Below are 15,660 nucleotides of genomic sequence, written 5' to 3' on the forward strand. Positions count from 1 at the left end.
TATTTGTAGTAGTAGTAGTAGTAGTAGCAGCAGCAGTATAGTAGTAGTAGTAGTAGTAGTAGTAGTAGTAGATGTAGAAGTAGTAGTAGAAGTAGTAGAAGTAGTAGTAGTAGTAGTAGTAGTAGTAATTCTGAATTTATACATTCCCAATGCTTGTCTAAAGACAGCCATGTCTTCTATCTTTTTGTTCAGTGGCTTGTTTGTCAAGATACCATCACCTTCGAATCCCGACAGCGACCACAGAACTACTTCGTAACGTTGGCAAATTGTAGGAGTAATAGAAAGGGTTTAAGGAACGTCTCATACATCTTGCATATGACCAATGGGAAAAATGGTCTGATGAAAGAATTTGCGGAAAATCAAAAATGTGAGATTTGTCAATATTTTTATATTATTTATCTAAGACGTACAATTGTGCCTCAAAATTGGATACAAAATTTAAGAAAAATATAATTAATGAATAAAAGTATAGCATTTATAATCAGTTGAACTTAGTAATCATGGAAGCTTAATTTTTTGAGGGCCCCGATCGAGGTTTAATATTGGATGAGAAAAAATAGTTATCGATAAAAGGAGAATAACTTATTTATTGACTATATTCAATTCATGCAATTTTCGAGCGTTATACTGATAGTTTGGTTAGCTAATTGATATATTGATTGATTGATTGATTGTTTTGCTTGATTTACTTACTGATTGATTGGTTGGTTGATTGATTGATTTATTTTTTTTATTGAGTGAGTGAGTGAGGGTGTGTGTGGGTGTGTATGCGGGTGGGTGAGGGTGTGTGTGTAAGTGAGTAAATGTTTGGACTATTGTGAGTGATCGATCGATTAAAGTATCAATTAAGTTTTTAAAAAGTTCCTCATTTAACGAAGTACAAATATCATTATTGTTTCTTTTAGTCTTAATGGAGACTGACTTGGCCTTCTTTCTTGGATACGTGGCGATGACTATCGTGGCTACTCGATTTAGATGTAAGTTTATTATCACTCATAAATTCCAATTTATATCATGTCCCTTTTTTAGAGTAGATATTTTAAAATCTTACAATTGTGAAAGGCATTTGTCTATTTTTTAATGTCAACATTTATCTTTCCTAAATGGAAAATATCTTATCTATTTTGAGGGAGGATATGCACAATCAGACTCTGGTATGAATTAAACCTATACTTTCACTTATTATTATGTGATTTCATTCTTATTCTAGACGTCTTGTCGCTGAGGAAACTACTGCACCTAACCTATCGGCTATTCTACAGCAGTCTGTTCTTCAAGACAGTGTGTCTTCTACTCCTAAACATCGATTTATCGAGGTTTGCCCGGACCGGACTTGAAATGACTAAGATGCAAGACGCTGGTAATTGTATAGCTAAAAGAGAAAACGGCAATCTTTACTAAAACTTGTAATAAATTAAATATTCTAAATTTATCCATGTATTCATCGGTACTGCTGTCTTCAAATTAATAAATAAACAAGTAAATAAATAAATAAATAAAAACATGTAAAGAATAATGATGAGGTTTTTACGCAATGAAAACTTCTCATCGAAAAGTAATTTATTAATTGAAATGATTTATATCTGTATTGTTTTTAGCTGAGGTTTTCTCGTGGCTGTCTACGGTTTTCTTTGTGTGTGTTCTGCTGATTGTGTCAAAGGGGTTCTCTATTACCAGGTAAGTACTACCTCACACAATGTCAAGATAAATTAATGTAAATAAGCTCATACATGATAGACACGTTAATCAAGTGGTTCAAATTTGGATGTTTCTTTCCAATATTAAGAAATGAAGTTTTAAGTTTGCAACCTAAAAGAAACAATGACATCACCATTTGTGGTGTCATCTTACACATTGGTGTAAAAAGATATCCCCTTTATTGTTATCATTTGCATCCGGACATTCAAATGAACAATTTTTACATCTTATAAGGGTGTGAATTCGTATCTTACATGGCTTATCGCTGCAACCTGTGTTAAAAACTTCATCATAAAGGTGCGTATTTTGTTTGATAGCCAATTTGAGCAAACCCTTGTGCTATTTCATTGAGTTCAACTTTGAAACTTTGAACACACATTAATTCGTCCTGAAGGAAATTAATGAGCTTTGATACTTGCAGCATGGTTTACATCAATTACTTGTTGCCATGTCTGATAAGCCTCTGACATGCTATTAGTTGTCGAGAGCAACGCTTGTCTGAAAAGTACATGGACACAATTAAATGTTGGTAAACATGTCAAATGAAGGTGGTGACGGTGATGTTGATGAAGATGGAATTGTTGATGGTCTTGATGATGATGATGATGGTGATGATCGTGATCATCATCGTGATGATGAAAAGGAAGACAACAATATCACGTTTCCTTCCTACAGAGCTCAGATAAGCCTACCTGGAACAGTGAAGACAATAGTGTTTGGTGCTATCTACTTGACATTCTACACTATCGTCTTCTTTGACCAACGTGTGCTCCTTGACCCCCAAGACATCATTACCAGTACGACGTCACTATCAGCAAGCGGTTTGATTGGCCTTAAGTTTACTGGTAAGAGAGTGTTTAGTTATATCAAGAAGGTGAAAAGACCAGCAGAATTGTGAGACCACAGTAATCTTTTGAAAATTGATAGCACTGATTAGATCAGCTCATTCAAATCCTTGATTTTTTTTCGCTGAGAAGCACTATCTGTTTTATGCCAGAGAAAGCGTGTTGAAGTATATATATTATCATTATCCACTCCTATTACTAATATGATAATCCCAAAATGTTGTGTCGTAATCAACAACGGCATAATAATCATATTTTGGCTGTTGGTATACACAAAATATAATCTCTCTCTCTTTCCTTTCATTTATTAGGGGCCATCATATTCGTATACGGCTGTATGGTAACGATCAAGAACCACCCAAGAAAGGTGCCCTTCTATTTACCATTCGCTATCTTCTTTAGTGTTTGGTTTGTAGCTGAGCCTACCTATCGACTTTTATCCTTGTACGTCTACCCAGTTCTGAAAAGGTATGTATTCTTATTTTCATATATCCATCACATAAACAGGAACTTATCAGAATGAAATTAATCTGCTTAGAAACACATACAGCAAAATAATCTTCCGTTTACATTAGAAACTGGTGGATTTCAAACCAACACGAGAATTTGCCCACTCAAAATATCGAAAAAGATTTTATTTTCCTTGAAATATATAAAATATTATATATAAAATAATGATGCACTCGAAAAGATCAACTTAATCGAAGAGTTATATCATGTTAGTAAGTACAACAAGAGGCACACTTTTGAATATTTACCTCTTTGGGCTTGCTTACTTTCGAATGCAAGATATAGGCCTTATGTATTTTCCTTTGATTAAAAAGTAGATAACAATGATACTAATAATAGTAATAATAATAATAATGATAGCTGGATTTATAAAGCGCTTTTTGCCTGAGGATACAAAGCGCTGCTATCATTACCCAGGCTTTAGCTGTGCTGCCATATTATAGGCGCTAGATATATTCGAAAGCAAGTGTGTATACTAACTATTGATATGTGAGGTAGAGCTCAGGGGATCTTCCTTCCACTTTTTCACAACTCCCATACATGTATATATATACATATATATATATATAGGAATTTTCCTCCCCTCTGGTCTACCAATGGTTTCGCGCCTCGATCACAGGCGGCTGTGAACTTGATACATTTCAATTTAATTTGTATATATATACCTAACCCTTATGGTCCTGACACACACACAAAATATATACAATGCACAAAATTATTTTAAAAAGGAGTAACGAAATATTAGGTTTTATTTTCCACAATCACATAACATGGGTGAAATGAGTCTTGAGTATGCAAATAAAACCTGACCCAAAATTATTCTAGTTTATCACAAGTTTACATGAATCATACTTCTTTCTCTTTTTAGTCCAAATATCTGGAATGGGATCGACCTGGCTTTGTCTTTTGCTGGACACGCCTATTTCCTGTATTTAACGCGACCGGACCGTCTTAATAAACGGTTCCCTTTCCATCTGCGTGCAGGCAAGGTATAAAAGGCGATTGCATCATTTTTCTTTTAAATATACATATTTATTTTTTATGTGTCTATTTATTTATATTTTTATTTTATTATATTTATTCTTTTTTTTTCTATTTTCATTTTTCTTGGGGTATTTCATGTTCTGCTTTTCCCATTAACATCGTGTATCTACAATTTTCGAAAATATGTGTTGTGGTTACATTGCCATGAAAGACATTTAGGAAATTATCTTAGACTTTACTCAAAGAAATATTATGTTGAAATCATCATTTAATTTCTGCTGTAAGGAAAAATCGTAATAATAAAAAAGCAATTATGGGAGTTTATATTTGGATCATTTGTGGCTTATTTTTTCTTTAGGTTTCTTTCCGTGATATCGATGAGAACGTAGAAGATCTCTATACTCCATCGAATGACTTCTATTCAGTTTTCCAAACTGGGAAGAAACAGGATACCAGAACTGGAACGACACTGACTATCCCTGAAGAACCCCATCACTTTGAAACACCTGTGGTAAGTATTTATAATTCCTTATACTTTTTCATTATTAACAAGTTTGATAATAATATGACTAAAAATTGATTAAATCTAACCATCATCATGGTCATGTGGATAATGTCTTTCTAAGTAAACAAAAAATATATATTGGAACATGATAGCTCATTTAACCAATTTGAAAAAAAAAATATTGATAGGGGCAAATTAGGGAGGATTACCCAATGTTCAATCAATGGCAAACAGAAATTATTGAGAGTGTTGTTTAAAATTTCATTTTCTTCTAAATTAAGATGCCTTTCAACGCACCTTCGGAAGAGTGCCTGGCTGTTCTTCCTCGACCATCCTCATCTGAGATACCAACCGTGTCTGCTACTGTCGACCTATCGTACCGAACACCCTCACCGGTTATACAAACGGTATCTGGTACTGTCCAGACACAGGCACCTACAACGCCCTCGGTATTTGTTCCCATGCCTTCGGTAGTGACTAAGCAGTCATTTAAGATCACCCCTGCTGGGTCACCAAGCTGTAAGCTACGCATGAAACAAATTCCTGAGAAAGACCGGGCGGCTTTTGGGATTTCTACGGTAGGTTGAAAAGAGTTCTTGATCTGAAGTATTATTAAAAGAAATTACTTGTTTATTTTCTACAAGATTTACATCTGTCATCCAGTCACCCATAAGTCTGCCCAGAATTCCCAGTTATTAGGTTTCTTAATATAAATATATATGATGATACATAGTCATAATACCACCCCCCCCCCCTCTCTCTCCCTCTCTCTCTCTCTCTCTCTCTGTCTTAAACATTATAGTAAGCTATTTCAATATCAAAATATTAAAGCAATTTCAATATTTCATACGCCTAGACATATTTCAATATTTTTTTTTAATCAAAGTTTGCTACGATTAGACCGATATTGAACGGTTCGTTTAGTGTAATTCAGAATTATTTTCATTTAACATCAATGTTTACTTTGTATGGATTGATGATATTATATTTTAAACAGCTAAATACCTTGATAGTCCACTGTAGTAAAACAACATAAAGCTTTGTTTTAATCAATTTATACTTACCCCATGCCTGGCTGAACCAAGAATGAGAAGTGACTCGTTTTCCTCCACACTATTTCTATTACTTATCTTCTTTGATACAGGCTTCTGTTCCTAGGGGAGGGTTCTCTGTATTCTGTGTCCAGAAACAACCGGTAAATACCTTTAAGATGTCTAATTCAATATAAGCGATGGAAACTTTTTTGAAGGGGATGGGTTAACTTTGATTTTCTCAAGCTAAAATCGTGGAAACAAATTGCTCATTGGTGTAGCAGATATTACATTTTTTTCAAAGTAATTAAATGCCCCGAAGCGTACTTGCATTATTTCAATTCCTTGGAATTTACATCTTTATGAAACAAAAGAGCCATCTAATGAAGATGTTAACCTCGTGTATTTATTTACAGGACACTGGAACTTCTCCTGTATCTGATTCCATCACAACGGAACACAAGGGAACATCACAACCCGATGAAAAGGTATTGGTTAGTACTAATCTTATAGTATCTTTTACCTTTAACTATTGATGTAAAAAAACACGATAATGGTGTCTGCCTTATTGAAGAGTTCTGCATAATGATGGTTATAATAATAATAATAAATGGGTTCGTACATGAATATCGCTCAAATCTTTCAAACCTGTCGAGACAACGGGCTAGCTTTTCAAGGGTACCTCACCTTGGTCGAGTTTGGCAAACGTATAGAGTGGTAATATTTTCTCCTCGATCTTAAAGTGTGTGTTTCCAAGTATTTATTTGGTAGATAGGAGGGAGATTGCATCTAAATGTAAAGCGGCCTTCCACAACGTCACAGATACATAAAGTATTGCATGCACGATTAAAACATGATCATATTTTCTTAATATTGTATAAATATTAATCATTAACCGGGAATTGTCACAAACTTACCTTTACGATCAAGAATACTGTTTTCAAAGAATGCAGTTTTCAAAGATTGCATTCAAATGAAAGTTATTGATATATTTTCATAAATTTAACTTAAACCTTTATTTTTCTTATCTCAAAGCTTGTTGCTCCAAAAGGAGGATTTTCCATCTTCTCCGTGAACAAGCAACCGGTAAGTATATCAGAATGTAAGACCTTAGTTAATATGAGATGGATTTGGAATCTAGATAATGGAAACTGTTATCACTGATTAAAAGAATTTGAAATTTCTCTTCTGATTTGTAAATATAATTCTGAAACTTGTTTGACCTTAACTTACCCAAACAGATTGAGCATCAAAAAAATATACTCTCATGCTCAACGATTCCTTTTACATACTTATTACAATGTAAGGCACTTTTCTTCATTTTATTTAATCAGGACACCCTGCCTTCTCCCAAGAACTCTGGCATAGATGTAACAGATCACACGCAGAAGAACAATTCTGTGAATAAGGTATGTGAAACAAAACCCAAAATGCACATTATATACCAAATAACCATATTTAAATTTTCTTTGAGTTTCATTAAATGTGTTTGAATCGAAGTAAAAGGATTTGAATATCTTAAATTTTGTACAATTTCCAGTTTTAGTTTCAGTTTTATGAATGATACATCAGAAGGTTATTTCATCCATTAACATCATAATCATGATGTTAAAACTGTTAAAAATGAGAGATATATTTTTGCATATAAATCAAGTTGATTTTTTATGATCGAGATATATATATTTACAATATTCAACTTATTTGTTGCAACAGGATCAACCCAGTGGTAACAATGGCTACAGCTTCCTGCCACGGATCACACCATCCATTGAATCCACTGTGTCATCTTCTCCTAAGACCATCAAAGGATCCGGATCTGATGTCCAACTGACCAACTGTCCTCTGGAGAGTCCACCAGCGACATGCAAACCCTATCAAGAGCCTTTGAAGACCAAGGCCCCTTGGGATTCTGTGTCTGATGGAAAGGTACACAAGACCAGAGTCGCTGAGAATCTGAAACAGATCGTTATCAGTCCAGAAGCTGACTCTAACATGGACAAGGACGCTGATGAATCCGGATGTTTTACGAGCCTAAGCCAGGTCAACGGCGGCACGTCTAAAGTGAAGCTCATTCACGTTCGTCCAGCTCCAGATGCTAACTTGCCGATTACGACCACTGGAGATTCCACATCTGATACTGCAGTTACTAAGATCCAAAGCCAGAATAACAGTAGCACTCCAAATGTGAGGGTCATTCAAGTAAGACCGGCCAACGACCCTTACTTTAAGATCGCTACTACCAGGGAATCTAGACCTTCTGACCTGGCTTGCAGGAATGGGAGTTCAACTAAGGCATGCAACAACACCGTGACCAGCGCACGCCTCATCACCGTGAAACCAGTGCAAGAGCCCCTGCAAACCAAGGTCAATGATGTATCTGCTACAGGAGTCCAGAAGATCCTTGATGCTACGAACGCGGCTGTTACGGGAATTAAATCTACTTCCACTGAGATCACAGTCTCCAAGCCAACGCCACCTTCCGTTGCAACGAATGACGTGCTCCCGATCAAGAACCTCGGACCTCTTGTCGACCCACTGAAGTGGCAGTACCCAGTTCCTCCTCCTAAGATCCAGAACTGGACCACCGAGCCACTAGAGCTGTCAAAGAGCCCTCTCCCCAGCAGCGGACAAGGAGAAGTATCTCTGAAAAATCTCTTCGATCTGAGCCATAGACATCCAACCTGTCCTGAAGAATCAGATACTGTTTCCAGATCTCAAAACCTCGATGTTGTTCCCGCGGCAAATGGAGGAGATTTTTCCAAGGTGACCTATGATTTTCTTTGAAATGTTAAGCTTTTTTCCCCCCTCATATAACCTTTCATACTATTAACTAAAACTACTTACCTGGCTTAAATGATTCCGCGGACTTCTCTTTTACTTGAAAATAAATATGCATCTAGAGTCTTTTTTTAAAGAATCTTTGAACGTAGTAGTTTATGTTTTTGTTCTTATAACTTCTATCTAGCCTTCCAAAAAGACCCGGAAGGAGCCTTCTAACAGACGATTTCCAAAATCAACCAACCCGGGAATGACTCCAGACACATCTTCTGATATCCAACAAACGGTAATTGATGATAATAATATGATAACTTTGTATAGTGCAGCTGCTATATAGATATACTCTACTGCGCTGTATTTACTCCAATTGCTTATACTATACGTACTAAAAATTATGATCTACTTAACGAATTTTTAATTTCTTTCTTTAGTGATATGTGCTGACCCAATAAAAAAAAAATTTCGTCATTCTTTTATTGCAAATGAAAATGATAACGAAAATACATTAATGAATAAGAATAAGTGTTATTAAAACCTTGAATTTGATCAAAATGGTGTCAAATGATCGTATATTACCAAAGAAAAAATAGAAGTGCACTTATTACATGCACCACACAAATCAGTATTTAGGAAAAATCTTACTTCTACCACTTTGGTTTTTTTTAATAGTTTATCATCTTTTTCAAAAACCACGATCTCAGTCTCATTTTTGTCTCACCTGCGAAGCAGAGTGAGACTATAGGCGCCGCTTTACCGACGGCGGCGGCGGCGTCAACACCAAATCTTAACCGAAGGTTAAGTTTTTGAAATGACAGCATAACTTAAAAAGTATATGAACCTAGTTCATGAAACTTGGCCATAAGGTTAATCAAGTATTACTGAACATCCTGCTTGAGTTTCACGTCACATGACCAAGATCAAAGGTCATTTAGGGTCAATGAACTTTGGCCAAATTGGGGGTATCTGTTGAATTACCATCATAACTTTGAAAGTTTATGGATCTGATTCATATAACTTGGACATAAGATAGTCCGGGTTATAATTGAGCAAGGTGCCACACGGAAAAGTAGAAATTTTTATATAATGCTTCTAAACCAGTTTTTTACGCTGAATATGAATATATGAGGTAATCAGGCTGTATCCTGAAGATTAACCTGTGAGGGCGCTTTTTTCAAAATGGCCGCCAAACTTTCAGAACATTTGAATTTTCATACATAGATTTTGACATAAACATTACATTGCCACAAAAGTAGTGTCATATGAAAGACAAAAAAATTCCACCAATTTGGTACTATTTATCGGGGATAAGTAGGTCATTTGACTGAGATTTTAAGTCGAAAACTGCATTTTTTGTCATTTTTTCCAAAAATTGAAAATTTTGGAAATACATGATTTTACATAATTCTAAGAAATATAAATCAATTACCTTGAAATGCTCCAGAAAACTTTATTGATTTACTATTATTATGTGGATAAAATTCCAACTCTGTATCATTCTCTTTAGCAAATTTATGAGGTATCAAACTTGAATAATCAAATTTCAGAAATGTCGCTTTTTTTGTATGCATTTCCGTAGACTAATACGTATAACATGTATGATGTTTAATTAAAAACTAAATGCAATTATTTACACTTTTTAACCACTTGGAGAGTCAAGAGTAGGCGTTTCTCTATCAGCTAAAAAAAGATGTGGGCACATCGAGGCCTACCCGCGGCCCTCTCGGGGGTGGGTGTCAAAGTCACAGCCCCCCCCCCCCCTCACCCTGGCCCCATGGGTGGGGCAAGTTGAGCCATTTGACATCTTTGAAAGGTGATAGTGACTTTTAGTGTCGAGGTAGAATGTTATACATGGGTTAAAAAAATGTTTCCCAAGAATGAATCTTTAAGGCAGAGTACTTATTTCTACGAGATTTTGAATCATAAGATCTAACATGAAAAAAGAAAAAAAAATGGTTCAACTAACCCCGCCTTCCCCTACGCTTTGTTCTACCAGCTACATCTAAAGAAGAGGCAAATCGAAGCCTACCCTTCTCGGGGGATAGGGGGTGTGGAAGTCACCTTCCCTCTCATTGCCAATTTATTTGAAAATTCACCTTTTTGGACCCAACATTGAAGCAAAAAAGCGTTTGTGCTTTGCACATCGATTCCTAGCTCTCTCAGGGGCTAAGTCACGTACCACCCCCCCTCCCCCTTATATCATGTATATTGCCTGTTAATTGGAAATTTCACCATTTTGGTTCACACATTGAGGCATAAGAGCGCTTCTACTATATAATGCAGCCAATTTTATTTTCTTGCAATGACTTGGAGAGGAAAGGGTATCATTTACATATAATAATAATATGTCCATTTATATAGCGCAGTTACTATGTGCATATACTCAACTGCGCTTTGATACTTGGTATCATATTATTACCCCGGCTGTAACTGAGCCGCCATATTAATAGGCGCTCAAGCGTTCAAGGAATAAATCCTACTGAGTACCCATTCACATCAGCTAGGTCGAGTGCAGCATAATGTGGACAAATTTCTTGCCGAAGGAAATTACGCCATGGGTGGGATTCGAACCTATGACCCTCTGTTTCAAAGCCACAACGCTCCACCATAATATTATAAAGAAGCTCTCGTACATCGAAACCTAGTCCCCAAAGGGGCTGTCTAAGTCACCCTCCCCCCTCTATATCATGTCTATTGCCTATTTAGTGGAAATTTCAACATTTTGGATCGCCCATTGAAGCAAAAGGGCGTTTCTTCTATATAGTACAGCCAATTCTATTTTCTTGCAATAACTTGGAGAGGAAAGAGTAGGCTTTGCTTTATCAGCTTCATACTATAAAGAAGTGTTTGCATATCAAAGCCTATCCCCTTCAGGGGGCTGTAGAATTTACCCCATCAATTTTTGGTATTTGGATATTTATTGGAAAAGTCACCATTTTGGAGCCCCCATTGAGGCAAACAAAGGCGTGTCAGATATATAGTTCTGCCACTTTTACTGCTTTGAAAACACTTAGAGAGTAAAGAATAGACTTTGCTCAATATAAAAAGTGCTGGGAAATAAAAGCCTACCCACTTCAGGGGGCTGTTGAAATCACACCATCCCTTTTGCATTATTGCTTACTTATTGGAAATTCACCATTTTGGAACCCCCCCCCCCCCCCCATTGAGGCAAAAAGGCGGTTCTGATATATAAGTTCTGTAACTATTACTGTCTTGAAACTACTTGGAGAGGAAAGAGTATGCTTTCCTCACTTCTTTAGATGGAGCTGGTAGAATTTTCAAATAAACTGGCAATATGATGATATAAGCAAAGAGGGGTGACTTCCACAGCCCCCCCCCCCCCCCCGAGAGGGGTAGGCTTCGATGTGCCACTTCTTTAAATGGAGCTGGTAGAACAAAGCCTACTCTTTCCTCTCCAAGTGGTTTCAAAGCAATTAATTAAAGTGGCTGTAGTGTATAGCAGAAATGCCGTTTGCCTCAATGGGTGCTCCAAAAGATAGTGATTTTTCCGATAAATAGGCAATAAACAACATGATATAGCCATGGGCGGGGGGGTTGACTTTGACACCCCCTGAGGGTAAGGCTTTGATGTGCCAACATTTTTTGTTATTTAGCTGATAGAGAAAAGCCTACTCGAAACTCTCCAAGTGGTTGAAAAGCATAGATAATTGCATTTAGTTTTAAACTATACATTATACATGTTATACGTAATAGTCTACGGAAAATTTGAGTTGAGCCATTTTTTTTTTCATGTTAGATCTTATGATTCATAATCTCGTAGAAATAAGTACTTTGCCTTTAAGTTTCATTCTTGGGAAACATTTTTTTCAAGTTTAACCATGTAGAACATTCTACCTCGACACTAAAAGTCACTATCACCTTTCAAAGATGTCAAATGGCTCAACTTGCCCCACCCATGGGGGCGGGGGGCTGTGACTTTGACACCCCCCCCCCCCCGAGAGGGGTAGGCCTTGATGTGCCAACATCTTTTTTAGCTGATAGAAAAACGCCTACTCTTGACTCTCCAAGTGGTTAGAATTAAAGCGTAGATAATTGCATTTAGTTTTTAATTAAACATCATACATGTTATACGTATTACTCTACGGAAATGCATACCAAAAGCGACATTTCTGAAATTTGATTATCCAAGTTTGATACCTTATAAATTTGCTAAAAAGAATGATACAGAGTTAGCATTTTATCCACATAATAATAGTTTTCTGGAACATTTCAAGGTAATTGGTTGATTTTTCTTAGAATTATGTAAAATTATGTTCAATTTTTTGGAAAAAATGACAAAAATGCAGTCAAAATCTCAGTCAAGTTACCTACTTATCCCCTATAAATAGTACCAAATTGTAGGAAATGTATTTGTCTTTCATATGACACTACTTTTGTGGCAATTGAATGTTTATGTCAAAATCTATGTATGAAAATTCAAATGTTCTGAAAATTTGGCGGCCCCATTTTGAAAAAAGCGCCCTCACAGGTTAATCTTCAGGATACAGCCTGGTTACCTCATATATTCATATTCAGCGTAAAAAAAACTGGTCTAGAAGCACTATATGAATATTTCTACTTTTCCGTGTGGCACCTTGCTCAATTATAACCCGGACTAAGAGTAATCAGGTATCACTGAACATCCTGTGCGAATTTCAGGTCACATGACCAACGTCAAAGGTCAATGAACTTTGGCCATAATGGGGGTATCTGTTGAATTACCATTATAACTTAGAAAGTTTATGAATCTGATTCTTGAAACTTGGACATAAGAGTAATCAAGTATCTTTGAACATTCTGTCCGAGTTTCAGGTCACATGACCAAGGTCAAAGTTCATTTAAGGTCAATGAACTTTGGCCATGTTGGGAGTATTTGTTGAATTACCATCATATCCGTGTAAGTGTATTGGTCTAGTTCATAAAACGTCAACATAAAAATTATCAAGTATCACTGAACATCTCATGCGAGTTTCAGGTCACATGACCAAAGTCAAAGGTCATTTAAGGTCATTGAACTGTGGCCAATTTAGAGATAATTATTAGATTGCTGTCATAAATTTCAAAGTCTTTAGATATAGTGTATAAAATGTGGATATAGGGGTAATCAAGTATCACTGACAAGTTTTAGGTCACATGATCAAGGTCAAATATAAATGAACGTAGTATTGTATCATATGAATGGTGTTTTTTGTGAATAATTATTTTATAGTAGTTTTCAAAGTCAGCACTGCTGCTATATTGAATCGCGTGATGCAGGTGAGACCACCAGAGGCATTCCACTTGTTTGTATTTCTTTTCATCTTTCTTTTCTTCAGGCTATGGATCTGAAAACAAAGAAGAAGCTCCTCAAACGTTTCCTAAAGCTCGCTCGCAGGCACAAGAACAAGCCTGCGAAGGCGGACTAGGAACTAACAGATCACTCCAACCATACGTCAACGATTTCAAAGCAAACCGGATACTTTTGGGCCATAAACACACCTTCAATTTACTTGGACCATTCTCCAATCATAAACAACGGGATATACCATCGAATCACGAAATAAAGTAGCATAATGATTGTAATAACAATTATGTCAAGCTATACTCGGAAACTGAAACCAACATCGAAATTATAATACGTTTTATTAACGGAATTTGAGATACAATTGGTTTGATGATTTAAGAAAAGCACTTAATATGCACCAGACCAAGGATAGAAACCGCTAACTTAAGCAAATAGGAGGCATTATTCTAATCACATGCAGAAGACACTGTATTGAACTTATGCTGTATTTTATAGAACTCATTGACAAAAAATATAATTATTATTATTTATAGTAACTTGGGTATTCTTGCTACTGTACCTCGAAAAGAATTGGTCATAAAATATGACAAATGCTGAAGCTTTTAACACTAATATCTACCCAGCAAATTGATTCAATAAAGTATTTGAATAAAGAAACTATTGAAAATGAAATATGTAGAACTTACTGAAATTAGGAAATTATCAACGAAATTTCATTTTGAAACCTACGCATACATTACAAAATACAGTTTTATAATACTATATTATCATGATTATTATGCAGATTATACGATGCATTAATGTATAAAACAATTAAAATGCCATGTCATTTTGTAATTTTCATTCTTGATAAAGATGTGTGCAGTTTCCCCGCTATGTTTGTGAGGTCTGTTGCACTCTTATTTCTGAGGAGTCAAATTTAACTTGGTATGGTGCCAGGTGAAAGTCGAATCTGTTTCGGGTTAAATGACTCGTTGAGTCGTTTCCGAGTTACTTTGATTCAGAATCGAGTGATATTTCAGCCGATGCCACGCCATACTGGGTCAAATTCTTTCAAAATATCGGTCCTTTAACTGGCACCATTATTCATGTTCTTAGTCAAATTTGATTCTGCAGAAAATAAGAGAATGTCTGGTGTCTCCAGCAATCCTTGACTCCCCTCCCCTTCAACACTCTATACCCTCTTTTGTCTTGTCTTGACGTGATTATGAAAGAGATTTTAAAAAAAAAGACTTAACCTCATATCAAATGGAATTTCCAACGGTTGGTTTTGATTTTTGAACAAGCTACAGCCCATACCCTCACATTTATTCAGCGCTTAATGCAAAATAATGATTCTAAGCGGTGCACAATAGAAGAATAATCTGATATAGGCAAGCATGTGAGCACAAAGATTTTGATAATGCTGATTTCAACCTTTTGGTTGTGTAAAATATTTGAATTCTTTCTTCAAAATAAACTAGGAATTGAATTGAATTGAATTGAACGCCTCGCTGATCTCGACGAGACACCGTCTTTTTGTTTAAAGGTAAACCATGGCGGTAGCAATGGTGAACCCGACTTTGGGAATTCCCACTTCCTACTATACCATACCAGTGCGAGGATCAACACATTCGCGCCATTTTTAGACGCCATTTTCGAGTCGTAAATTATCGGAGAATCATTTCCTTCTTCATCAGAACGGTTGTCTTTTCGCGTGTCTAAGACTTTATATATGATTCTGATTCGGGAATCTGATATAATAATGACGATGTGGTTTCTGTTTAAGACCATCTTTCATTTAAAATTGGATTTGTGGATACATTGAGCACGCTCACACTAATACGAGGTTAGTATTACTTTTGCTGGTCAGTGCCAGATTCATACAGACCAATTTGACAGTGATCGGCAGTCTCTTGATGTAGATGGCAGACCGGGATCTATCTAGTCTTGAGGACGCAATGATGATGAATTTTTAAATATCATTGCGTCCTCAAGACTAGATCTATCAATCAATCACAAAAGTAAGTTATTAAGGGATTATATAGA

General features: G+C 36.1%; 2 protein-coding genes and 1 long non-coding RNA gene across 3 annotated transcripts; all 3 read left to right on the forward strand.

The window, feature by feature from the left end:
• The first annotated feature begins 905 nt into the window (after nucleotides 1-905).
• LOC135154673 (uncharacterized) lies at nucleotides 906-1,677 on the forward strand. Its single transcript, XR_010294020.1, has 3 exons — nucleotides 906-977; nucleotides 1,211-1,360; nucleotides 1,599-1,677. It is a non-coding gene; the product is annotated as an uncharacterized LOC135154673 (long non-coding RNA).
• Nucleotides 1,678-2,233: 556 nt separating this feature from the next.
• Nucleotides 2,234-5,770, forward strand: LOC129265792 (uncharacterized). Its single transcript, XM_064101490.1, has 5 exons — nucleotides 2,234-2,592; nucleotides 3,922-4,042; nucleotides 4,396-4,548; nucleotides 4,824-5,120; nucleotides 5,687-5,770. Exons 1-5 carry the CDS (start codon nucleotides 2,234-2,236, stop codon nucleotides 5,768-5,770), a joined length of 1,014 nt encoding a protein of 337 aa, XP_063957560.1.
• Nucleotides 5,771-6,717: 947 nt separating this feature from the next.
• On the forward strand, nucleotides 6,718-13,753 carry LOC129265229 (uncharacterized). Its single transcript, XM_064101491.1, has 5 exons — nucleotides 6,718-6,726; nucleotides 6,908-6,982; nucleotides 7,287-8,336; nucleotides 8,539-8,637; nucleotides 13,664-13,753. The coding sequence occupies exons 1-5, from the start codon at nucleotides 6,718-6,720 to the stop codon at nucleotides 13,751-13,753; spliced, it is 1,323 nt and encodes a 440-aa protein (XP_063957561.1).
• Nucleotides 13,754-15,660: the final 1,907 nt, after the last annotated feature.

Source organism: Lytechinus pictus, chromosome 7 (genome assembly GCF_037042905.1).
Source record: "Lytechinus pictus isolate F3 Inbred chromosome 7, Lp3.0, whole genome shotgun sequence".
NCBI lineage: Eukaryota > Metazoa > Echinodermata > Echinoidea > Temnopleuroida > Toxopneustidae > Lytechinus > Lytechinus pictus.

Coding starts and splice junctions, on each gene's coding strand:
- LOC129265229 (XM_064101491.1), top strand. Junction 6,983..7,286: donor AGAACAATTCTGTGAATAAG/GTATGTGAAACA, acceptor TTGTTGCAACAG/GATCAACCCAGTGGTAACAA. Junction 8,638..13,663: donor CTTCTGATATCCAACAAACG/GTAATTGATGAT, acceptor TCTTTTCTTCAG/GCTATGGATCTGAAAACAAA.
- LOC129265792 (XM_064101490.1), top strand. CDS start 2,234: ATGTCAAATGAAGGTGGTGACGGTGATGTTGATGAAGATGGAATTGTT. Junction 4,549..4,823: donor ATCACTTTGAAACACCTGTG/GTAAGTATTTAT, acceptor TTCTAAATTAAG/ATGCCTTTCAACGCACCTTC. Junction 5,121..5,686: donor CGGCTTTTGGGATTTCTACG/GTAGGTTGAAAA, acceptor TCTTTGATACAG/GCTTCTGTTCCTAGGGGAGG.